A 27,697-nucleotide genomic window follows, 5' to 3' on the forward strand; every position below is an offset into this window, starting at 1 on the left:
ATTATTATGTACACACTTATCCCTATTTTCACATCACACTTCATAACACATACATACTCACTATTTCATACATATACATTGACACACTTATACTTTAAGGTTTTACTGATCATAATAGGTGCGCGATTGCGCATGCGCATATGCTATGCATGCGTATCCACAGCATTCAATGCCCGAGTGGGTGCGCAGACACACAAGCGCACATACAGACCCATACACGTGATAGATCATGTGACCCGGCGTTTTGAAGCCGGGATTCGTATGGTGGATAACTATAATGGCGTCTGAACACGCCGACACATAGATACAGGCCGGGAAGGTATGTTTTCCACTCCCCCTCATCACTGCTTTTTAATTGTTTTTAATTTGTGCTCCTGTTACTAATATTCATGCACTTTTAGTCTGTACAGTACGGACATTACATTTTGGCACCATGTATAATGGATGTGATTATATTGAATATATACACCAGTGGATATTGTATATGCCCTTTTTTATGATGTTTATATCATGTTTTCATTTGTGTTTGGATGTAATTGTTTTATTGAATTTTGTGATTGTGCACCTGATATATAGTATCACTGTTGAGCACTAGATTATGCTTGAGAAAGGCGGCGAGATGCCGCTGAAACGTCACATCCACTGCGGACCCTGGGTCAATAAACACTGTTTGCTTTAATCTATTTGGAGTGCTGTTAGAACAATTTGTTTGGTATTTGGATATCTATACCTGATCTGCGACTGGGATTAGGTTACTATCCACAAGCACCCACCGCCTCTTAGATACAGGGGAGTGGCTACCTCCATGTTGGCCTTGCACCCCACCCACCTCTATCAGGTGTGTATATAAGGTGTCTTGGATGTTCCAGACCCTGCCATGCTTACTGAACTGTTCACACAGAGGCATATTCACAGTGTAGGGTCCGTCCCAATGAGGCCACCTTATCGCGGTGGGACGGTCCAAGCTATTTGACCGCCGGCGGAGACAAATTTGCGAGCGAAGTGCCTCACTATTTCATAGTTTCACATTTGCATCTATTACACCATAGCTGTACAGCTCTCCATGTTTTATCTGCATGTTCATGTTTCACCTATATCTTTGTGCTGGCAGTGTGCTGCTGCATTCTTCTGTTGCTAGATAGATAGATAGATAGATAGATAGATAGATAGAGATGAGATAGATAGATATGAGATGGATAGATAGATAGAGATGAGATAGATATATATGAGATAGATATGAGATAAATAGATAGATATGAGATAGATATGAGATAGATAGGAGATAGATAAATAGATAGATAGATAGATAGATATGAGATAGATAGGAGATAGATAGATAGATAGATAGATAGATATGAGATAAATAGATATGAGATAAATAGATAGATAGATAGATAGATAGATAGATATGAGATAGATATATATGAGATAGATTTGAGATAGATAGATAGATAGATAGATAGATATGAGATAGAAATATATGAGATAGATATGAGATAGATAGACAGATAGATAGATAGATAGATAGATAGAGATGAGATAGATATATATGAGATAGATAGACAGATAGATAGATAGATAGAGATATGAGATAGATATGAGATAGATAGATATATATGAGATATATAGATAGATAGATAGATATGAGATAGATAGATATGAGATAGATATGAGATAGATAGATAGATATAAGATAGATAGATATGAGATAGATAGATAGATATGAGATAGATAGATATTAGATAGATATGACATAGATAGATAGATAGATAGATAGATAGGTAGATAGATAGGTAGATAGATAGATACATTTTAGGGAATTGATACCTGAGTGTAGTGTTCAACAACAGTTCCAGACACCTTTCCTTGTCCATAAGTAAAATTGACTTTTTCATTACAAAATTTTTCAATAGCTTCTTTCCAGTTTGTGGCGTAGGAAGTGCTGTAGAGGTTCTCTCCACAAATATAATCTAGAAAATAAAGCAAACATTTACTTATCTGCAGATATGGGGTTGCTGATTATATTGTATTTTCTATGTTTTATTAGTCGTGAAAAGTTTTATGTAAAGAGGTAGTTCCATCATTTCATTTTAAAAGGAACTGCTAAAATATGTAATAACATATTAACCCCTTCATGACCCAGTCCATTTTCACCTTCATGACCTGGGCATTTTTTGAAAATCTGACCACTGTCACTTTAAACATATAATAGCTCTGGGATGCTTTTACTTATCATTCTGATTCCGAGATTGTTTTTTCGTTACATATTCTACTTTATGATATTGGTAAAATTTCACTGATATTTGTATCCTTTCTTGGTAAAAAATCTAAAAATTTCATGAACATTTTAAAAATTTTGCATTTTTCTAACTTTGAAAGTCTCTGCTTGTAAGGAAAATGGATATTCCAAATAAATTACATATTGATTCACATATACAATATGTCTACTTTGTGTTTGCATTAAAAAATTGACAAGTTTTTACTTTTGGAAGACACCAGAGGGCTTCAAAGTTCCGCAGCAATTTTCCAATTTTTCTCAAGATTTTCAAAATCGTACTTTTTCAGGGACCAGTTCAGGTTGGAAGTGGATTTTAAGGGTCTTCATATTGGAAATACCCCATAAATGACCCCATTATAAAAACTGCACCCCCCAAAGTATTCAAAATGACATTCAGTAAGTGTTTTAACCCTTTAGGTGTTTCACAGGAATAGCAGCAAAGTGAAGGAGAAAATTCTAAATCTTCATTTTTTACACTCGCATGTTCTTGTAGACCCAATTTTTGAATTTTTACAAGGGGTAAAAGGTGAGAAATCACCCTAAAATTTGCAACCCAATTTCTCTCGAGTAAGGAAATAGCTCATATGTGTATGTCAAGTGTTCGCGGGCGCAGTAGAGGGCTCAGAAGGGAAGGAGCGACAAAGGGATTTTGGAGAGTGAGTTTTTCTGAAAGGGTTTTTGGGGGGCATGTCCCATTTAATAAGCCCCTATGGTGCCAGAATAGTGGACCCCCCACATGTGACCCCATTTTGGAAACTATACCCCTCATGGAATTTAATAAGGGGTGCAGTGAGCATTTACACCCCACTGGCGTTTGACAGATATTTGAAACAGTGGACTGTGCAAATGAAAAATTGTATTTTTCATTTTCACAGACCACTGTTCTAAAAATTTAACATACACCAGTGGGGTGTAAATGCTCACTGCACCCCTTATTAAATTCCATGAGGGGTGTAGTTTCCAAAATGGGGTCACATATGGATATTTATTGTTTTGCGTTTGTCAGAACCGTTGTAACAATTAGCCACCCCTGTGCAAATCACCTCAAATGTACATGGCGCACTCTCCCTTCTGGGCCTTGTTGTGCGCCCCCAGAGCACTTTGCGCCCACATATGGGGTATCTCCGTGGTCGGGAGAAATTGCATTACAAATTTTGAGGGTCTTTTTTTCTCTTTTACCTCTTGTGAAAATGAAAAGTATAGGGCAACACCAGCATGTTAGTGTAAAAAATGTATTTTTATACACTAACATGCTGGTGTAGACCCAAACTTCACCTTTTCATAAAGAAGAAAAAGCCCCCCAAAATTTGTAAGGCAATTTCTCCCGAGTACGGCGATACCCCATATGTGTCCCAAAACTGTTGCCCTGAAATACGACAGGGCTCCAAAGTGAGAGAGGCCTAAATTAGGGATTAGCATAGGGGTATTCTATGCAAATGATTCCCAAACAGGGTGCCTCCAGCTGTTTCAAAACTCCCAGCATGCCTGGACAGTCAATGGCTGTCCGGCAATACTGGGAGTTGTTGTTTTGCAACAGCTGGAGGCTCCGTTTTGGAAACAGTAGCGTACCAGACATTTTTCATTTTTTGGGGGGAGGGGGGCTGTGTAGGGGTATGTGTATATGTAGTGTTTTTTACTTTTTATTTTAGGTTAGTGTTAGTGTAGTGTAGTGTTTTTAGGGTACAGTCACATGGGCAGAGGTTCACAGCAAGTTTGCCCCTGGGAGTTTGAGCTACAGCGCAAAATTTGCACCATCTCAAACTTGCAGCACTCACTGTAAACCTCCGCCCATGTGAGTGTACCCTGTAAATTCACATTGGGGGGAGGGGGCAAACATCGAGCTGTTGCAAACTCCGAGCATGCTCTTTGGCTATCCGTGCATGCTGGGAGTTGTAGTTTTGCAACAGCTGGAGGCACACTGGTTTGGAAACACTAAGTTAAGTAATAAAGTTTCAAGTGTTTTGCAACCAAACTTAGTGTTTCCAAACCAGTGTGCCTCCAGCTGTTGCTAAACTACAACTCCCAGCATGCTTGAGCAGTCTGGTATGTCAGTGCATGCTGGGAGGTTTAGTTTTGCAACAATTGCAACAGCTGGAGGCACTGAGGTAGGAAACGGACAATGTTTCCCAACTAGTGTGCCTCCAGTTGTTGCAAAACTACAACTCCCAGCATGCCCAGACTGCCCAGGCATGTTGGAAGTTGTAGTTCGGCAATATCTGAAGGATCAGATGTTGCCGAACTACAACTTCCAGCATGCTTGGACAGTCTGGGCATGCTGGGAGTTGTAGTTTTGCAACATCTGGAGGTCCACAGTTTGGAGACCACTGTATAATGGTCTCCAATCTGTGCTCTTCCAGATGTTAGAGAACTACAACTCCCAGCATGCCTGGACAGACTGAGCATGCTGAGATTTGTAGTTTTGCAACATCTGGAAGAGCACAGATTGGAGACCATTATACAGTGGTCTCCAAACTGTGGACCTCCAGATGTTGCAAAACTGCAACTCCCAGCATGCACAGAAAGCCAAAGGCTGTCTGGGCATGCTGGGAGTTGCAGTTTTGAAAGTCCCAGAGGCAGCAGTGAGATCGCTTTACGGCAATCTCACTGCTGCCAATGAAGATGCCGCACTGCTGCTGGAAACTCACCGGCGGGACGCACCACCGCCGGGACCACCTGGAGGACGCCGCTCGCGCCGGGACCACTCGGGACACCGCATGGCCGGGTAAGTGACGCCGGGGGATGGGTAAGGGACACTTAGCAGAGCGGTGTGTGTCCCGATCCCCGTGATCGGGACTCACACACCGCGCTGCTAAGTATTCTGATGGCGAAACGCTGCTATCAGCTAGTCAGATTTGACCAGCTGATAGCAGCGATCGCTGGGGGGGTGGGTTGGGGGATGAAACCCGCCGTGGTCGCATGGTAAGATGGCTGGCTATCAGTGATAGCCACCATCTTACCGGGCGCTGCAGGATGCCGCGAGTAGCGGCAAAAATGTTCATGACGTACCTGGTACGTCATGGGTCGGGAACACCTTCCCACTCATGACGTACAGGTATGTCATAGGTCGGGAAGGGGTTAAAGGGGTACTATCGTGGAAAACTTTTTTTTTTTTAAATCAACTGGTGCCTGAAAGTTAAACTGATTTGTAAATCACTTCTCTTAAAAAATCTTAATCCTTCCAGTACTTTTTAGGGGCTGTATACTAAAGAGAAATCCAAAAAATAAATGCATTTCCTGTTATGTCCTGACCACAGTGCTCTCTGCTGACCTCTGCTTTCCATTTTAGGAACTGGAGAAAATCCCCATAGCAAACATATGATTCTCTTGACAGTTCCTAAAATGGACAGCAGAGGTCAGCAGAGAGCACTGTAGTCAGGACATCACAGGAAATGCATTTCTTTTTGGATTTCTCTTTAGTATACAGCCCTTAAAAAGTACTGGAAGGATTAAGATTTTTTAATAGAAGCGATTTACAAATCTGTTTAACTTTCTGGCACCAGTTGATTTAAAAAAAAAAAAGTTTTCCACGGTAGTACCCCTTTAACCCCTTAAGGACCAGGCCATTTTACACCTTAAGGACCAGAGCGTTTTTTGCAAATCTGGTTTTGCAATTCTTGGTGAAAAATCCCCAAATTTGATTTAAAAAAATGAAAATTTTGCATTTTTCTAACTTTGAAGCTCTCTGCTTGTAAGGAAAATGGATATTCAAAATATATTTTTTTTGGGTTCACATATACAATATGTCCACTTTATGTTTGCATCATAAAATTTATGAGTTTTTACTTTTGGAAGACTCCAGAGGGCTTCAAAGTTCAGCAGCAATTTTGAAATTTTTCACAAAATTTTCAAACTCGCTATTTTTCATGGACCAGTTCAGGTTTGAAGTGGATTTGAAGGGTCTTCATATTAGAAATACCCCATAAATGACCCCATTATAAAAACTACACCCCCCAAAGTATTCAAAATGACATTCAGTAAGTGTATTAACCCTTTAGGTGTTTCACAGGAATAGCAGCAAAGTGAAGGAGAAAATTCACAATCTTCATTTTTTACACTCGCATGTTCTTGTAGACCCAATTTTTAAATTTTTGCAAGGGGTAACATTTTTACTTGTATTGAAAACTCAATTTCTCTCGAGTAAGCACATACCTCATATGTCTATGTTAATTGTTCAGCGGGCGCAGTAGAGGGCTCAGAAAGGAAGGAACGACAAATGGTTTTGGGGGGGCATGTCACCTTTAGGAAGCCCCTATGGTGCCAGGACAGCAAAAAAAAAAAAAACACATGGCATACCATTTTGGAAACTAGACCCCTCGGGGAACGTAACAAGGGGTAAAGTGAACATTAATACCCCACAGGTGATTCACGACTTTTGCATATGTAAAAAAAAATAATAATTTTTACTTAAAAATGCTTGGTTTCCCAAAAATTATACATTTTTAAAAAGGAAAATAGCAGAAAATACCCCCCAAAATTTGAAGCCCAATTTCTCCCGATTCAGAAAACACCCCATATAGGGGTGAAAAGTGCTCTGCTGGCACACTACAGGTCTCAGAAGAGAAGGAGTCACATTTGGCTTTTTGAAAGCAAATTTTGCTCTGGGGGCATACCACATTTAGGAAGCCCCTATGGTGCCAGAACAGCAAAAAAAAAAACACATGGCATACCACTTTGGAAACTAGACCCCTCGGGGAACGTAACAAGGGGTAATGTGAACCTTAATACCCTACAGGTGTTTCACGACTTTTGCATATGTAAAAAAATATATATTTTTTTTACCTAAAATGCTTGGTTTCCCCAAATTTTTACATTTTTAAAAAGGGTAATAGCAGAAAATACCCCCAAAAATTTGAAGCCCAATTTCTGCCGATTCAGAAAACACCTCATATGGGGGCGAAAAGTGCTCTGCTGGCGCACTACAGGTCTCAGAAGAGAAGGAGCCACATTTGGCTTTTTGAAAGCAAATTTTGCTCTGGGAGTATGCTTCATTTAGGAAGCCCGTATGGCGCCAGAACAGCAAAAAAAAAAAAAAAAAACACATGGCATACCATTTTGGAAACTAGACCCCTCGGGGAACGTAACAAGGGGTAATGTGAACCTTAATACCCCACAGGTGATTCACGACTTTTGCATATGTAAAAAAAAATTTTTTTTTTGCCTAAAGTGCTTGGTTTCCCAAAAATTTTACATTTTTAAAACGGGTAATAGCAGAAAATACCCCCCAAAATTTGTAACACAATTTCTCCCGAGTACGGTGATACCCCATATGTGGCCCTAAACTGTTGCCTTGAAAGACGACAGGGCTCCAAATTGAGAGCGCCATGCGCATTTGAGGCCTAAATTAGGGACTTGCATAGGGGTGGACATAGGGGTATTCTACGCCAGTGATTCCCAAACAGGGTGCCTCCAGCTGTTGTAAAACTCCCAGCATGCCTAGACAGTCAGTGGCTATCTGGCAATACTGGGAGTAGTTGTTTTGCAACAGCTGGAGGCTCCGTTTTGGAAACAGTGGCGTACCAGACGTTTTTCATTTTTATTGGGGAGGGGAGGGGGGCTGTGTAGGGGTATGTGTATATGTAGTGTTTTTTACTTTTTATTTTATTTTTTGGTAGTGTAGTGTTTTTAGGGTACAGTCATACGGGCGGGGGCTCACAGTAGTTTCTTGCTGGCAGTTTGAGCTGCGGCAGAAAATTTGTCGCAGCTCAAACTTGCAGCCAGATACTAACTGTAAACCTCCGCCCATGTGAGTGTACCCTGTACGTTCACATTGGGGGGGGGGGGGGGGGAACATCCAGCTGTTGCAAAACTACAACTCCCAGCATGTACGGTCTATCAGTGCATGCTGGGAGTTGTAGTTTTGCAACAGCTGGAGGCACACTGGTTGTGAAACACCGAGTTTGGTAACAAACTCAGTGTTTTGCAACCAGTGTGCCTTCAGCTGTTGCAAAAGCTACAACCCCCAGCATGTACGGACAGCGGAAGGGCATGCTGGGGATTGTAGTTATGCAACAGCTGGAGACACACTGGTTTGCTACTTAACTCAGTGTGCCTTCAGCTGTTGCAAAACTACAACTCTCAGCAGTCACCGACAGCCAACAGGAATGCTGGGAGTTGTAGTTATGCAACCAACAGATGCACCACTACAACTCCCAGCATGCACTTTAGCTGATTGAAGCTGGGAGTTGTAGTTATACAACAGCTGAAGGTACACTTTTCCATAGAAAAATGTGCCTCCAGCTGTTGCAAAACTATAAGTCCCAGCATGCCCATAAGGGAATGCTGGGAGTTGTGGTGGTCTGCCTCCTGCTGTTGCATAACTACAGCTCCCAGCATGCCCTTTTTGCATGCTGGGAGCTGTTGCTAAGCAACAGCAGGAGACTGTCACTCACCTCCTGCTGCTGCTCCACGCCGCATCAGGTCAGTCCCTCGCCGCCGCCGCTGCTCCTGGGGCTCCGATCCCAACATTGATGCCGGGGATCGGGGTCCCCAGCACCTGGGGTCTTCTTCCCGCACCCGCTCACGTCCTCCGGAAGAGGGGCGGAGCGGGTTGCGGGAGTGACACCCGCAGCAGGCGCCCTGATTGGTCGGCCGGTAAACCAGCTGACGAATGAGGGCGATCGTGAGGTGCCACCAGTGCCACCTCACCCCTGCTGGCTATGGCTGTTCGGGGCCGTCTCTGATCAGCCAGTAATTCCGGGTCACCGGGTAACTGGAGACCCGATTGACCCGGGAATCGCCGCAGATCGCTGAACTGAATTGTCCAGCGATCTGTGGCCATCGCCGACATGGGGGGGCATAATGACCCCCCTGGGCGATATGCCGCGATGCCTGCTGAACGATTTCAGCAGGCATTGGGCACCGGCTCCCCTCCGGCTAGAGTCCTTAAGAACTCGGAAAAGGGGCCGTAGGAGTATGTCCATTGTCCTTAAGGGGTTAAAGGAGAACTCCAGTGAAATTTTTTTTTCGTCCATTGACTTCAATGGGTGGGAAAATACTCAGCAGCAAATATGCAGCAAAATACAACACGTGTGACCCTTCCCTAAAGGAATAAAATATTGGAGTCAGATTGTTAGGGAGAAAACCCATGTAAGAACCCCAACTCTATATGTACATGTGTGGCCCTCATGCAATAGCATGCAGGGTCCATACAGGTCCCATAGGCACTTGATATCTGGCCACTTGGTGCTCAATAAGGCAAAGTTTTCTAACCTAACTCCACTGCTCCACAAAACAGATGGAGCGTGTCACATTCTTTGTGTTGTCAATTTGTTGAGAATTCTATAGGAAAAATGCTATAATTTAGCATCATTTATACATCACATGATCTGAGGATCTCCATTCTTCTGTATTGCAGTGTTTTAGAATATAGTAAAAAAAAAAAAAAAAAAAAACTCCGGTGGAAAACATTTTTTTAGGTCTTTATAAGTCAACTGGTGCAAGAAAATGAAACATATTTGTAAATTACTTTTATTAAAAAAATCTTTAACCTTCCTGTACTTTTTAGCAGCTGTATGCTACAGAGGAAATTCTTTTATTTTTGAATTTCTTTTTTGTATTGTCCACAGTGCTCTGTACTGACACCTCTGTCCATGTCAGGAAATGTCATAGGTTTGCTATGGGGATTTTCTCCTGCTCTGGACAGTTCCTTATATGGGCATCAGGTGTCAGCAGAGAGCACTGTGGACAAGACAAAAAAGAAATTCAAAAATAAAAGAATTTCCTCTGTAGCATGAAGCTGCTAAAAAGTACAGGAAGGGTAAATATTTTTTTTTATAGAAGTAATTTACCAATCTGTTTAACTTTCTGGCACCAGTTCATTAAAAAAAAAAAAGTTTTCCACCAGTGTACCCCATTAAAGGGGTGCTCCACTGCGCCAGCATTCAAAACATTTAGTTGTGAACACTGGATGTGGGCTGCAGGCTGTTGTGACATCATGGCCACGCCCCCTCAAGGCAAGTCTATGGGAGGGGGCGCACGCCCCCTCCCTTAGACTTGCATTGAGGGGGTGTGGCAGGAAGTCACAAGGGGGCATGGCCTTGATGTCACTACCCCACTTCCGGAACTAAATGTTCTGAAAGTCGGGGCAGTGGAGTACTCCTTAAAGTGAAATTTATAGTAGATATTTTTTAAATTTTTTTTTTACTAAACACCTAAACTATACATCCAGCAGAACTATAATGAAGTAAAATTCCCATCTACTTACTTGTTATTTGTTTGTCAGCTTGTTTGCTGTGTACAAATTGACACTGTTTGGCCCATGCTTCAGCAGTTTTTGAAGCTTCTGCATTCCATTGCTATTAATAAATGAAAAAAAAATTAAAAATTAAAAAATTAACAACTTTGATATAAGTTCCCAAGGTAACAATGCACCACCTTTGAACACAATTAGTAATAATGTATTTGCTTTCTAAAGGCAGAAAACAGTCCTTAAGTCAAAACCACTGATGTAGAGTCTGTGCAATCCCTATACTTAGCTGACTATGGGGCTGAATCACAGCACATTGCTCTTTTCAATGGTAGTGTTAAAGGAGTACTACAGTGGAAAACTTTTTTTTTTTTAATCAACTGGTGCTAGAAAGTTGAACAGATTTGTAAATACTTCTATTAAAAAATCTTAATCCTTCCAGTACTTTTTTGGGGCTGTATACTAAAGAGGAAATGTTTATCTTTATGGATTTCTCTTATGTCATGACCACAATGCTCTCTGCTGACCTCTGCTGTTCATTTTAGGAACTGTCCAGAGCAGGAGAAAATCCCCATAGCAAACATATGCTGCTCTGGACAGTTCCTAAACTGGACAGCAGAGGTTAGCAGAGAGCACTGTGGTCGTGACATGAGAGAAATCCAAAAAGATAAACATTTCCTCTGTAGTATATAGCCCCTAAAAAGTACGGGAAGGATTAAGATTTTTTAATAGAAGTAATTTACAAATCTGCTTAACTTTCTAGCACCAGTTGATAAAAAAAAAAAAAAAAAGTTTTCCACGGTAGTACCCCTTTAAGTCAGTTCATAGGTGCGCACCATTTTTTTTTTCTTCTTACCTCTTTTATAAAGGGCGGAACAAAGATCCACATGATAATTTAACTCATTGTCATCAATGGAGTTAACCTTTGGCTTTTCAATGTAAAAACCATGGTAAACCCCTTTAACTTGTATTGGAGTTGAAAGATATTTGAGGCTTGTGTCCCCTGATTTAGAAGTGTGAACATATCCTAAAACTTCATGCACATGGCTGTATCTCACAGACCTTAAAGGGGTATTCCAGTGAAAAACTTTTTATATATATATATATATATATATATATATATATATATATATATATATCAGCTGGCTCCAGAAAGTTAAACAGATTTGTAAATTACTTCTATTAAAAAATATTAATCCTACCAGTACTGATCAGCTGCTGAAGTTGAGTTTTTCTTTTCTGTCCGACAACAGTGCTCTCTGCTGACACCTCTGTCTGTCTCAGGAACTGTTCCGAGTTGGAGCAAATCCCCATAGCAAACCTCTCCGGCTCTGGACAGTTCCTGAGACAGACAGAGGTGTCAGCAGAGAGCACTGTTGTCAGACAGAAAAGAACAACTCAACTTCAGCAGCTGATAAGTTCTGGAAGGATTAATATTTCTTAATAGAAGTTATTTGCAAATCTGTTTAACTTTCTGGAGCCAGTTGATGAAAACAAATTTTTTGACCGGAATACCCCTTTAAATATTGAACCCATAAAGTTGTGGGTATAATACCAGGGGCCCTAAAATGTTATGTTCAAATCTGTTGAAAATAATAGAAACATTTTCACAGAAACACCATGCAGCAGAACTTGGATAACCCAAAACTATGTGCACAGAAGTATTTCTCCTTACCTGTTCACTTTGCTTGCGATAACATGGCGATTCATTTTGGTCAAACCTGCTAAAATGGCATAGGCAGAAAGGAGAAGGAGGAAGAATCTTTTGACCTTAGGGTAGCCCATAATGAATTGCAAGGAGGAGAAAGGATCACATGTCCTCAGGGAAGCCCATAATGCTTTGCAAACAGCTCTCCCAGCCAATCAGGAGGCCGTATAGGGTTGATGTCAGAGCCACTATAAAATCCAATGCACATAACTTCAGCAGCTATTTTAGACTTAGCAGGTGTTAGGTGAAGATCTCTGTGAGGGACAGTGACCAGTGATGACAACAGATAGGATGACCACATCTAATATATGTATATATATATATATATATATATATATATATATATATATATATAATAATCGTAGTAAAGTAGCAGAGAGTGTTCTGCATCTGCTCTGTGAGTGCAAAATCTGTTTTATTGGCAAGTAAAGTGTGACAGTTTTGTTGTGGTACACTAATCATGAAAAAGCCACATAGAGGGTTTTGGTGTCACTCTTGTGTACAACCTGTCTTTAATGTTGCTGTTACTTTGACATAACTTTGTCTTGGAAACAGCTCAAAAGTACACTGCTCAAAAAAAATAAGGGAACACTAAGATAACACATCCTAGATCCGAGTGAATGAACTAATCGTATGAAATACTTTTGTCTTTTTAGTTGAATGTGCTGACAACAAAATCACACAAAAATTATCAAAGGAAATCAAATTTATAAATCAATGGAGGTCTGGATATGGACTCACACTCAAAATCAAAGTGGAAAACCACACTACAGGCTGATCCAACTTCATTTAATGTCCTTAAAACAAGTCAAAATGAGGCTAAGTAGTGTGTGTGGCCTCCACGTGCCCGTATGACCTCCCTACAACGCCTGGACATGCTCCTGATGAGGTGGCGGATGGTCTCCTGAGGGATGATCTCCCAGACGTGGACTAAAGCATCCGCCAACTCCTAGACAGTCTGTGGTGCAACGTGGCGTTGGTGGATGGAGCGAGACATGATGTCCCAGATGTGCTCAATCGGATTCAGGTCTGGGGAACAGGTGGGCCAGTCCATAGCATCAATGCCTTCCTCTTGCAGGAACTGCTGACACACTCCAGCCACATGAGGTCTAGCATTGTCTTGCATTAGGAGGAACCCAGGGCCAACCGCACCAGCATATGGTCTCACAAGGGTCTGAGGATCTCATCTTGGTACCTAATGGCAGTCAGGCTACCTCTGGCAAGCACATGGATGGATGTGTCGCCCCTCAAAGAAATGCCACCCCACACCATTACTGACCCACCGCCAAACCGGTCATGCTGGAGAATGTGTCATGTCTGTCACATGTGCTCTGTGTGAACCTGCTTTCAAATGTGAAGAGCACAGGGTGCCAGTGGAATATTTTCCAATCTAAGTGTTCTCTGGCAAATGCCAAACGTCCTGCACGGTGTTGGGCTGTAAGCATAACCTCCACCTGTGGATGTCGGGCCCTCATACCATCCTCATGGAGTCTGTTTCTGACCATTTGAGTGGACACATGCACATTTGTGGTATGCTGGAGGTCATTTTGCAGGGCTCTGGCAGTGCTCCTCCTGCTCCTCCTTGCACAAAGGTGGAGGTAGCGGTCCTGCTGCTGGGTTGTTGCCCTTCTACGGCCTCCTCCATGTCTCCTGATGTACTGGCCTGTCTCCTGGTTATGCCTCCATGCTCTGGACACTACACTGATAGACACAGCAAACCTTCTTGCCACAGCTCGCATTAATGTGCCATCCTGGATGAGCTGCACTACCTGAGCCACTTGTGTGGGTTGTAGACTCTGTCTCATGCTACCACTAGAGTGAAAGCCCTGCCAGCATTCAAAAGTGACCAAAACATCAGCCAGGAAGCATAGGAACTGAGAAGTGGTCTGTGGTCACCACCTGCAGAACCACTCCTTTATTGGGGGTGTCTTTCTAATTGCCTATAATTTCCACCTGTTGTCTGTTCCATTTGCACAACAGCATGTGAAATTGATTGTCAATCAGTGTTGCTTCCTGAGTGGACAGTGGGATTTCACAGAAGTGTCATTGACTTGGAGTTACAATTTGTTGTTTAAGTGTTCCCTTTATTTTTTTGAGCAGGGTACTTAGATACACTCGTAGCTGACCAGTAACATACAGGGCTTTTAGGGCTCAGTGTTATAGACCAGTTTTAGACGTTCAAGTTTGATTCAAGCCAGTTCGGTCCAAACTGAACTTTTTGCCCAATTCGGCAAACCAGCTGAACCAAACTTTTGGAACATTCCCTCATCTTTGAAAAACCAACATAGTTTTGCAATACTGTGTGGGGAATTGTCTATGCTATACGTGCTATATGTGTCAATGTGGTCATCAGGTAGTTGTGACATACGGTATATGGCAACCTTTCAAGGGCTATGCTTGCATGTCATGTTAAAGTATAAGATTTGTATCGTGAGAAATTTGCTGAAGGGTAAGGGTAGATACATTTGTATAAGACAATGCGATTTGCATGAGTTCTGGAATTTCACCTCTTTTTTTGCCCAATTGTTTTCAAAAACTCAAAAATTATAGATGTTCCCATTCACTTACAGTTGGATGTAGCTTTGTTTGTTTTTATGGTCAAAAAGACCCCGAAACACAACATAAAATAAACTCTAGCATGAACTTGACACCCAAAGCGTGATAGGACTTTACCACTTTCAACATGTTGGTCGCTGTTGGCTGAACAGTTCTTCGACATTCGTTGACCAGATCCAGAATTTGCTGTTGCACAGCGGCTTTTGTGGTGTCTACTGCAGCCAGTTGTTCAGCGGTCTGAAAGAGTCACAATACACGGTAACTATAGATTTTTCCCACTGTACACTATATATTGCTTATATATATATATATATATATATATATATATATATATATATATAGATTGCATGTTTTTTCTACTGTAAACTCTAACAAATGCAACAGAAATTGGATCTGGGACCATGGGACATGGGAAACGTATGTCGTTACAAAGGGTCAAGTAATCTTTTTAACGGGCATAGTCACATGTGGCCAGTATACTGTAGACATTTTTGCAACTATTCCATTTATCATAAATGGAGCTCTTAAAAATCCATACATTTACTATAAAAGCAATGCAAGATGCATCTGTCTTGTATAAATATATCCTATAATTCCACAGTCATGTGACTTAAAGGGGTAGTCCGCCCCTAGACATCTTATCCCCTAGAGCGTCAGGTGCTGCGCCGGAGGCTTGTGATGTCACAGCCGAGCCCTGCTCATAACGTCGCGACCACGCCCCCTCAATGCAAGTCTAAGGGAGGGGGCGTGACAGTCGTCACGCCCCCTCCCATAGACTTGCATTGAGGGGGCATGGCCATGACATCACACGCGGGACGTGACCGTGATGTTATGAGCCTCCTCCTCGCATCGCCAGTCATCCAACACGGACAAAGTTTGCTCCGTGCACCAAACGTCTGGGTGGCCGCAGCCCAGCGGCGGGACCCCCGCGATCAAACATCTTATCCCCTATCCTTTGTATAGGGGATAAGATGTCTAGGGGCGGAGTATCCCTTTAAGCACTACAGGTAAAGCAAAATATAGGTTTATGACAAGGAATTAAAAACTGGCTTTGATGATACGACTTAAAGGGTCTTCTTAAAGTTCTTGTGAGCCTAGAAGTATCACCAATGTTGAATTGGTATATAGGCACTAAGACAAAAAGATCTTTATGTACGGAATCAAGAAGAAGACAAAAAAATAACAAAAAAACATATGGCCCGTTTTAAACAGGGCAGACCGTTCCTTTTTTTTTTTTCTAGACTATCCTGTCTTTTTATTAAAAAATATTGGGGGAGATTTATCAAAACCTGTGGAGAGGAAAAGTTGACCAGTTGTCCATGGCAACCAATCAGATCGCTTCTCTTATTTCTCAGAGGCCTTGTTTAGAATGAAAGAAGCGATCTGATTGGTTACTATGGGTAACTGGTCAACTTTTGCACTCCACAGGTTTTGATAGATGTCCCCCATTGATTCTGAACCAATAAAAAAAAAATTAAAAGGGACAAAATTGACATTTTTTCATTTAAAAACACAAACAGAAAAAAAAAACAAAAAAACAAAACAAGACTCATAATAAATGTTTCCAGAGTGGATTTATTAGTAGGGTAATAGCTATACACTTACCTGTGCAACAACGTACACAACCAGGGACGACAAGGACAATATGAAAGTCCACATTTTGTTTTACCTGCAAAAGAGGTTTTATTTTTGAAAAATGTATATGGACAACAGAAAGGGCCCCATAAATTGCGTAATTATACATTCACACAAACATAGCAGTGCTCAATATAGACCCCCCATGAACTCAATGGGCCTCATTTACTAAGAGTGTCAGGTTTTTACTAGTGGGAAATGTTGTTTCATACTTGCAGGATTCCTCTCTATTTACTAAGGAAAGGGAAAAGTCTGAACATTTTCTGACCCCCTTTTTCTAGGTGGAAATTTCCAGCCATTTATCCACAGGATTTTCTGTGAATTGAATAGTAAATAGGTTGGGTTGTGAAACCACGCCCCTTTTTGTGCCAGGCCACGCCCCCTTTGTGACACACCACGTCCCCTTTCGGCTTTTCATAGTGCAATGTCGGGTTTGTCGGATTTTCCATCCGCACACTGGCCCTTATTTACTAAGAGTGTTGTGTAGGTTTCTTTGTGGGTTTTAATTCCCTACAATTTATTTTCCACGGTATTTACTAAGGTTTCCCTACATTTTCCACTTTCCCTACATTTTACTTTTTTTTTTTTTACACATGCTCTGATCTGTCGGGTTTTCCTCAGCTCAAATCCACCACATTTTATGTGGAAACCTTAGTAAATATGTTGGGTTTTTGTGAAAATGTCGGGAGAGTTAGTCGGGGTTTTTTCAATTCTGGTGCAAATTCTGGCGCAAAATCTGATGGAGACCGAATTTTTGGTGCAATGCGACAGAATCTGGTGCACAACCCAAAAAAAATGTCGGGTTTGCAATAGTAAATGAGGGCCACTGTCGCACACTGGCACACACTGGCGCAGACACTCTGTGCCAAAATAACCAGACAAAAACTGATCGGTTTCAGCTTAGTAAATGAGGCCCAATAAGGTACCAGAACACACCATAACAAACAGATCAAATAGCTACAGTTTTTGGTGCAATTTTGTTATAAGGTTGAGGTCTCTGAATGAGAAATGACCCCATTACAGTACCGGAAATATTACGGTAATCAAAGAAGTAAACAAACATTCATTGGGGAAGATTCATCAAGGCCTGTGCTGAGGAAAAGTTGACCAGTTGCCCATAGCAACCAATCAGATCACTTGTTTCATTTTTCAGAGGCCTGTTAAAAAATGAAAGAAGCGATCTGATTGGTTGCTATGGGCAACTCAGCAACTTTTCCTCTGGACAGGTTTTGATAAATCTTCTCAATAGTTTTTTTTTACCAATATTCTACTACTAGCTGAGTACCCGGCGTTGCCCAGTTTTTCCTTCCTAATCCTTGTTGGGGAGGAAAATAAACGAAGGAAGAAGATTTTGACTTCATATCCCGTCCTCATATATTGTTGTCATATCCCAACCCCATATCCTGTCCTCATATCCTGACCTCCTATCCTGTCATCATATCCCATCCTTACATCTCGTCCTCATATCCTGACCTCCTATCCCGAACTCTTATCCCAACCTCCTATCCCGTCCTCCTATCCCGACATCCTATCCCCACCTCCTATCCCCACCTCCTATCTCAACCTCCTATCTCAACCTCCTATCCTGACCTCCTATCCCGACCTCCTATCCCGACCTCCTATCCCGACCTCCTATCCCGTCCTCCTATCCCGACCTCCTATCCCGTCCTCCTATTCTGTCCTCCTATCTTGACCTCCTATCTCGACCTCCTATCCCATCCTCCTATCTCGACCTCCTATCCTGACCTCCTAACTCGACCTCCTATCCTGACCTCCTATCTCGACCTCCTATCCTGTCCTCCTATCCCGACCTCCTATTTTGTTTTGTCCCATACGGGAGCGCATACGGCAGGGGGGAGCTAAAAGCTCGCGCTCCCGTATGTTACCGTATGCGCTCCCGTATGCCATTCATTTCAATGAGCCGACCGGAGTGAAACGTTCGGTCCGGTCGGCTCATTTTTGCGCCGTATGCGCTTTTACAACCGGACCTAAAACCGTGGTTGATTACAGTTTTAGGTCCGGTTGTAAAAGCGCATACGGCGCAAAAATGAGCCGACCGGACCGAACGTTTCACTCCGGTCGGCTCATTGAAATGAATGGCATACGGGAGCGCATACGGTAACATACGGGAGCGCGAGCTTTTAGCTCCCCCCTGCCGTATGCGCTCCCGTATGGGACAAAACGTAGTGTGGACCCAGCCTACCTCACACAGGCTTCCACTGTGAGCTCTGTGTAAGCCCCGCCCCCCCCAGTGCAGCCATCTTGCTGCAGGCATCCAATGAGCTGCTCCCCTTCCTTTCCTATAGAGCTGTAGTCGGCAGGATGGTAATGAAGGACATTCTGTCCCCCCTGAAGGTATTTAAAGAACTGTACAGTACTGTATGCGATGTCACATATCACATACAATACATATACTCACTATACACCCCATACATCAATGTTTCCCTATCAGTGTGCCTCCAGCTGTTGCAAAACTACAACTCCCAGCATTCCCAGACAGTCAATGGCTGTACATGCATGCTGGGAGTTGTAGTTGTGCAACAGCTGGAGGCACCCTGGTTTGTTAAACACTCCCCATACAATGGTCGTCCCAGAACCAATTAGCAGTTTCCCATAGAGATATGTATTCAACATACAATGGTTCCGAGGCCCCAGAACCAATTACCATTTTTACATAGACATATGTACTCGACATATGATGGTTTCAACATATGATGGTTCTCCTGGAACCAATTAATATCATATGTTGAGGGACCACTGTATATACATACATATATACACACATACACACATACACACATATATACATACATACATACACACATATATACATACATACATACACACATATATACATACATACATACACACATACATACATACACACATACATACATACATACACACATATATACATACATACATACATACACACATACATACATACATACACACATATATACATACATACATACACACATACATACATACATACACACATATATACATACACACATACACACATATATACATACATACATACACACATATATACATACATACATACACACATATATACATACATACATACACACATACATACATACATACATACACACATACATACATACATACACACATATATACATACATACATACATACACACATACATACATATATACACACATATATACATACATACATACACACATATATACATACACACATACACACATACATACATACATACATACACACATACACACATATATACATACATACATTAGGTCAAAAAATGGAGGCTCTCAGCGCACTTTTTGATCAAAATGTGTCCCCCCATCCACCACGCGGAGGTGGCCTCATATCGGATGGGACCCTAACATGATAACTCACCTCTGCTGTGCATATAGCCTCTGACTGTGTGACATGTTGGATCAGCCATTGACTAAACCACCTCCAGTCTGAGAGGGGTGGGGTGCACGGCTAAAGAGGGTGCCACACCCCCCAATTTACAAAGTAAAAACAAAAAGGAAAAATAGCCAGCACAACAACCTAATACACAGGTGCCCGCTGCTGTGGCAAATACAAAATGTACAAACAAGTACAAAAAGTGATCAAAAAGTGCGCTGAGAGCCTCCATTTTTTGACCTAGAGTGCTGTTGCAACTTTCTTGTTTGTACATTTTGTATTTGCCACAGCAGCGGGCACCTGTGTATTAGGTTGTTGTGCTGGCTATTTTTCCTTTTTGTTTTTACATACATACATACACACATACACACATATATACATACATACATACATACACACATACACACATATATACATACATACATACATACACACATACACACATATATACATACATACATACATACACACATATATACATACATACATACACACATACACACATATATACATACACACATATATACATACACACATACACACATATATACATACACACATACACACATATATACATACATACACACATACACACATATATACATACATACATACACACATACACACATATATACATACATACATACACACATACACACATACACACATATATACATACATACACACATACACACATATATACATACACACATATATACATACATATATACACACATACATACACACATACATATATACACACATTGAGTTTTATATACAGTATATAGATTATCTGCCAACTAACAAACAGGAGTTTTTCACCCCGGGGCCCAGGATTGTGGGTCTGATTATTTTCTCAATCTCAGGATGGTGCAGGTCCCAGAGGTGGGATCCACATTAGGGTATGTTCAGACTGAAGGTTTGGAGAGGAATTTCCACGAGTAATTCTGTAATTCGCTTATTCCTCTCCAATTCATTCAGCAGTGAAAACCCCCATAGTATGTAATTACATTTCTGCTAGCGGAATTCTATCACTGAATTCCGTTCCGCATGAAGAAGGAACATGTTCTTTCTTCATGGAGTATTTGCGTCCTAACCCCATAGAACTCAATGTAAATTTTTTTTCTGTCCGCCAGATTTCCGCATTGAACTTGCGCGGAATTTGTACGAAAATTGCGCAGATTTTGCGTGGAATTTCCGCGGAATTCACACAAAAAAAATATATATACATTTTAAATAATGTCTCCTATGCTACGCTGAATTCCACACTGATTTATGTGATGTCATAGCCCCGCCCCTTCATGATGTCACACCCCACCCCCTCAATGCAAGTCTATGGGAGGGGGCGTGGCGGCTGTCATTGAGGGGGCTGGGGTGTGACATCATGAAGGGGCGGGGCTATGACATCAAGAGCTCCCGGCGCCGGCTCCAGCGGCGGAGTACCCCTTTAAGTCTCTGAAGCCATGCAAAGCATTCTTCTTCATATCCAGCGTTGTTCCAAACGCTGAGCAGCGGAGTACCCCTTTAAGATTAGATTAGAGTTGAGCTCTACAGACTTGTATTAGTCTCCATGCAACTGGGGGGCTCTTACCGTATAACATGGCCATTTGCAACAAGCTTAAAGGGGTACTCCCCTGGAAAACGTTTTTTTTTTTTTTTTTTAATCAACTGTTGCCAGAAAGTTAGACAAATTTGTAAATTACTTCTATTTAAAAAAATTGTAATCCTCCCAGTACTTATCAGCTGCTGTATGCTCCACAGGAAGTTCTTTTCATTTTTAAATTTCCTTTCTGTCTGACCACAGTGCTCTCTGCTGACACCTCTGTCCATTTTAGGAACTGTCCAGAGTAGGAACAAATCCCCATAGAAAACCTCTCCTGCTCCGGACAGTTCCTGACATGGAAAGAGGTGTCAGCAGAGAGCACTGTGGTCAGACAGAAAGGAAATTCAAAAAGAAAAGAACTTCCTCTAAAGCATGCAACAGCTGAGAAGTACAGGAAGGATTACGATTTTTTTTATAGAAGTAAGTTACAAATCTGTTTAACTTTCTGGCACCAGTTGATTAAGAAAAAAATGTTTTCCAGTGGAGTACCCCTTTAAAGAGGTTGTCTGTGATTAGAATAAAGGGCCTGATCTCCCCCTTCCGCGGGAATTGATATGTGGCCTTGTCTTTAGGCTTTGTCTGGTATTGCAGCTTATCTCGAAGCAGGATTTTCAGGCTGGTGATCACATGACCAAGTTACAGTGATGAAATTTACTGGTGCAGCTGTGCTGGAATTAAACATATGGCACTGTATGACTAGTAATGGTAAGTGTGCAGGAGTGCTACTTTAATACTGTTCTCCCATTTTTGTAAAGTGAGAACAGCATTAAGGAAGCACTCATGCACACTTACCATCACTAGTCATACAGTGCCATATGTTTTATTCCAGCACAGCTGCACCAGTAAATTTCATCACTATAACTTGGTCATGTGATCACCAGCCTGACCATATGAAAATCATACTGTTTAATGTGTCAGAGAAAGGGATCAGTCCTGGGTCAGCTGACTTCCTGTGAACTTTAGGTTGACATCATCACCTATCCAATTCCCTCCTGGCAGCTCCCAGACCCCTCCCCTTCCATCTCTATCTGTATACTGCTGCTGCTGTCTCAATCAGGATATATAGTAGTTCCACACCTCCCCTTTAGCTTTATCTATATAGTTCTGCTGCTATCTCTATGGGATCAATATATATATATATATATATATATATATATATATATATATATACATACATACACACACACACATATATATATATATATATATATATATATATATATATATATATATATAGTATACTGCTGCTGATTTTGTTTCTGGTGACAGCTACTAATGGAACTGGGGTATTATGACTTAAAGGGGTATTCCAGGTAAAACATGTTTTATATGTATATCCAGATATATATCAACTGGCTCCAGAATGTTAAACAGATTTGTAAATGAATTCTATAAAAAAAATCTTAATCCTTCCAGTAATGATCAGCTGCTGAAGTTGAGTTGTTGTTTTCTGTCTGACAACAGTGCTCTCGGCTGACTTCTCTGCTTGTCTCGGGAACTGCACAGAGTAGAAGAGGTTTGCTATGGGGATTTGCTTCTACTCTGGACAGTTCACGAGACAGGTGTCATCAGAGAGCACTTAGACAGAAAAGAACAACTCAACTTCAGCAGCTCATAAGTACTGAAAGGATTAAGATTTTTTAATAGAAGTAATTTACAAATTGGTTTAACTTTCTGGAGCCAGTCGACATATATATATATATATATATATATATATATATATATATATATATATATATATATGTATATAAATATATAGACTTTTTCCTGGACAACCCCTTTAATGTGTTCTGAAGAAATGCCTATAGGGCTTGATAGAGATCTTTCATTAAAAAGTTACCATTGTTGACTCTCTTCATACTAAGCATTAGCTTCATCTAAAAAGAAGCATGCCTTGTTTACTGCAGCAAAACATCAATATAAAAATGTGACATTCTTATTATGCCCTCAACATGGCCCCCAAACTACATTTATGTAACTATTACTCTGGACTGGGATGACAGGAATGCAAAGGTAAGCATATACCTAGGGCATAACTGCCTACCTATTTATGTCTGTATACTGCTGCTGTTGTCTCTAGAGGATCAGGATTTATAGTAGTTATACACCTCTGCATCTCTATCTGTATACTGCTGCTATCCCTATGGGATCTACTATAGAACAATGGGCTCAACCACAAATGGTAAGGCTGGGTGCCATCTATGCCTTAAATTGAATTATCATCCAAAAAAAAGCAAAGCAGAAAACAGATGGCACTCCAAGAAATCAACAAAATATGACATTTTTATTATACAAACTGCCACATACATTTAAAACCACTTAAAAAGAAGGTCCATACAACTGACCCCCTTGAGCCATGGAGAAGGACCCCAGAACTAGTCTGGGACCCCTCCCCAGAGCAGGGACACCCGTATGTATACACAAAAATAAAGTGCAGTCTAATCTCCAAGACAATCAGCCCCACACAAATAACAATCAGCCCCTGAGGAAGTCACCCAGAGTGATGAAACGCGTGGGGACCAAGGTTTTTTTTGGGGGACACCCGCTCCTTTCATGACCATGTGATGTATATTTACCTACTCTTTTGACAATCTAATTTCCCTTGATGTACTTGACTAGTTACAATCGTGCAGCTCTGTATACATTGTCTGTGACTCAGGATCTATCTTCATGTATAGTAATGCAGTTCAGTGTTGATATTTTAATACTATGTACATGATCTTGTCGGTCTTTTTCTACTCGTTATATACTGCACTTTATTTGTGTGCGGCTGATTATCTTGGAGATTAGACTGCACTTTATTTTTGTGTATACATACGGGTGTCCCTGCTCTGGGGACGAGTCCCAGATTAGTTCTGGGGTCCTTCTCCATGGCTCAAGGGGGTCAGTTGTATGGACCTTCTTTTTAAGTGGTTTTGAATTTATGTGGCAGTTTGTATAATAAACAGTTAATGGATTGTTGATTTCTTGGTGCGCCATCTGTTTTCTGCTTTGCTTTTTTTTTGGGTGATATCCCTATGGGATCAGCATATATAGTAGCTATATACTTCCCCTCCAGTTCTATCTGTAAACTGCTGCTGTGCTGCTGTTGTCTCTATGGGATCAGGGTATATAGTAGTTATATACCTCAACTCCATCTCTATCTGTATACTGCTGCTATCCTAATGGGATCAGCATATCTACTAGTTATACAGGGGGACTTAAAGGGGTACTCTGCTGGGAAACGTTCTTTATTTAAATCAACTTAAATTACTTCTAATAAAAAAAATCTTAATCCTTCCAGCTCCAGAGGAAGTTCTTTACTTTTTGAATTTCTTTTCTGTCTGACCACAGTGCTCTCTGCTGACACCTCTGCCCATGTCAGGAACTGTCCAGAGCAGGAGAAAATCCCCATAGCAAACCTATCCTGCTCTGGACAGTTCCTTATATGGACAGAGGTGTCAGCAGAGAGCACTGTGGTCAGACAGAAAAGAAATTCTAAAAGAAAAAAACTTACTCTGGAGCATACAGCAGCTGATAAAAACTGGAAGGATTAAGATTTTTTAATAGAAGTCATTTACAAATCTGTTTAACTTTCCGGCACTAGTTGATTTAAAAAATAAAAATAAAAATTTCCTCCGGAGTACCCCTTTAGTCCGTGTACTTTCTTAGGCAATTACCTACCGATCCTATTCAGTGCACTCAACCGGATGGGTAGGTAACGGGAGTATTCTAATAATTGTTTCAGTGTTGCAGCTTGTTTACATTTTAATTAAAGGGGTACTCCGGTGAAAACCTTTTTTCTTTTAAATCAACTGGTGGCAGAAAGTTAAACATATTTGTAAATTACTTCTATTAAAAAATCTTAATCCTTCCTGTACTTATTAGCTGCTCAATACTATAGAGGAAATTATTTTCTTTTTGGAATGCTCTCTGATGACATCACGAGCACAGTTCTCTCTGCTGACGTTATTATAATAATAATAATAACGCTTAATTTATTGTTGTCCTTAGTGGGATTTGAACCCAAGTGCTAACCACTGAGCCACCATGCTGCCCTTAGCATACATCTGCTATGCATGGTTGCTAAAATGGACAGAGATGTCAGCAGAGAGCACTGTGCTCGTGATGTCATCAGTGTTCCAAAAAGAAAGGAATTTCCTCTGTAGCATTCAGCAGCTAATAAGTACTGGAAGGATTAAGATTTTTTAATAGAAGTCATTTACAAATATGTTTAACTTTCTGCCACCAGTTGATTTAAAAGAAAAAAAGGTTTTCACCGGAGTACCCCTTTAAAGTCAATGAACATGTCATCCAGAAGCACAATTCGTCTGCCATGTGTGAACCTGGCCTTAGGGAGCTACGTGTTACCCTTACTATTTGCATGTAAACAGAATTCAGTAGAAGCTTCCGTGACTAACAGGAATATAAACATGAATATCCTAGAGAAGAAACACTACTTCTTGATGTGCATGGAGAAGCGAGAGCCTGGCAGGGTGTGTATATTAGGCTTAGTTCACAACACTTTCGGGTACTACCGTATATACTCGAGTATAAGCCGAGTTTTTCAGCACGATATTTCGTGCTAAAAACGCCCCCCTCAGCTTATACTCGAGTGAACTCTCCGCCTGTCAATCCCTTCTCAGTGGTCTTCAACCTGTGGACCTCCAGATGTTGCAAAACTACAACTCCCAGCATGCCCGGACAGCCAACGGCTGTCCGGGCATGCTGGGAGTTGTAGTTTTGAAACCTCTGGAGGTCCGCAGGTTGAAGACCACTGATGAAGGGATTGACAGGCGGTTATGATGAAGGGGGGGGGGGGTGGGGGATAATGACGAAGGCCGCAGTGGTCTTCAACCTGCGGACCTCCAGAGGTTTCAAATCTACAACTCCCAGCATGCTCGGACTTCCTACAGAAGAAACACTACTTCTTGATGTGCGTGGATAAGCGAGACCATGACAGGGTGTGTATATTAGGTTTAGTTCACAACACTTTCGGGTACTACCATATATATACTCGAGTATAAGCCGAGTTTTTCAGCACGATATTTCGTGCTAAAAACGCCCCCCCCCCCCTCAGCTTATACTCGAGTGAACTCTCCACCTGTCAATCCCTTCTCAGTGGTCTTCAACCTGTGGACCTCCAGATGTTGCAAAACTACAAGTCCCAGCATGCCCGGACAGCCAACGGCTGTCCGGGCATGCTGGGAGTTGTAGTTTTGCAACATCTGGAGGTCCGCAGGTTGAAGACCACTGATGAAGGGATTGACTGGTGGTGATGATGAAGGGGGGGGGGATGATGACGAAGGCCACAGTGGTCTTCAACCTCCTAGGAGTTGTAGTTTTGCATGCTAGGAGTTGTAGTTTTGCAACATCAGGAGGACCGCAGGTTGAAGACCACTGATGAAGGGATTGACAGGCGGTGATGATGAAAGGGGGGGGGGGGGGGTGATGACGAGGTTCTGGATGATGACGGAGGTCTGGATGATGACATGGGGGGATGATGTATTTCCCACCCTAGGCTTATAGTCGAGTCAATAACTTTTCCTGGTTTTTTGGGGTGAAATTAGGGGCCTTGGCTTATATTCGAGTCGGCTTATACTCGAGTATATACAGTATATTGAGTGTACATCTTATAGAAATGCTCCCAATGTATACATCTAAAATGCTAACATAATGGCCAGATGTATGACCATAGAGTATTTTTTTTGTATACCTTTTATTTATGTTGAAAACTTCAGCTACTGTTGTCTACAATATAGTCACTTCTGTACATAAGATAGTAGTGATAGTGAATAAGAAGCCCAACATTCCAACATGTGCTGTTACATTGCCCATACAACTCTTTTGCCCCCATAGATTCATTGATAAGCTTAAAAAAAAAAAAAAAAAAAAAAAAACAGGAAAAACCTTATTATATATAATTGGATTTGTTCCTTATTCTATCTTTTTTTTTATGCAATACAGAACCTCTGGAAATCAAGGATTTTTTACATAATAATAATAATAATAATAATAATATTAATGTTCAAAAACAAAATATAATAATAATCATTGTCATCATGATCATTAATAATAAGAATAATATTAAAATCTAGAATAAATATTTATCTAGCTAGATGATTCCTCCCAATGTATACACATAATATTAGAATATATAATAGGTTTGTATATACACTGTACCTTTGACCTGGATTGAAGACTTCTGTGCCGTACCTCAATTTTGCTTCACTATTTATCGGCATAAAATGAATTAATTAATTATGTCTTGTTGTCTTTTCTGGTGACAGCTGCTAATGGAACTGGAGTTTTTGGAGGCCAGAAGCCAATAACGAAAGGGCTTA

The 27,697-nt window shown here is 41.2% G+C and overlaps 1 protein-coding gene across 2 annotated transcripts in view; it reads right to left on the reverse strand.

Moving 5' to 3' along the window:
• Positions 1 to 17,478, reverse strand: part of LOC130360523 (cysteine-rich secretory protein 3-like) — a 35,928-nt gene extending 18,450 nt beyond the window's left edge. The window contains exons 1-5 of one of the 2 annotated variants that reach the window (XM_056563034.1): positions 17,389 to 17,478; positions 16,333 to 16,396; positions 14,845 to 14,964; positions 10,482 to 10,572; positions 1,828 to 1,970 (exon numbers count right to left, since the gene is read on the reverse strand). In XM_056563034.1, coding sequence (XP_056419009.1) covers positions 1,828 to 1,970; positions 10,482 to 10,572; positions 14,845 to 14,964; positions 16,333 to 16,386 — 408 coding nt within the window. In that variant the 5' untranslated portion in view covers positions 16,387 to 16,396; positions 17,389 to 17,478. Of the gene's footprint in view, positions 1 to 1,827; positions 1,971 to 10,481; positions 10,573 to 14,844; positions 14,965 to 16,332; positions 16,397 to 16,574; positions 16,667 to 17,388 lie in introns of those variants that run through there. The other variant, XM_056563035.1, reaches the window with a different exon arrangement.
• Between the last annotated feature and the right edge of the window lie 10,219 nt (positions 17,479 to 27,697).

The sequence above is a fragment of the Hyla sarda genome, chromosome 3, assembly GCF_029499605.1.
Source record: "Hyla sarda isolate aHylSar1 chromosome 3, aHylSar1.hap1, whole genome shotgun sequence".
Lineage (NCBI taxonomy): Eukaryota > Metazoa > Chordata > Amphibia > Anura > Hylidae > Hyla > Hyla sarda.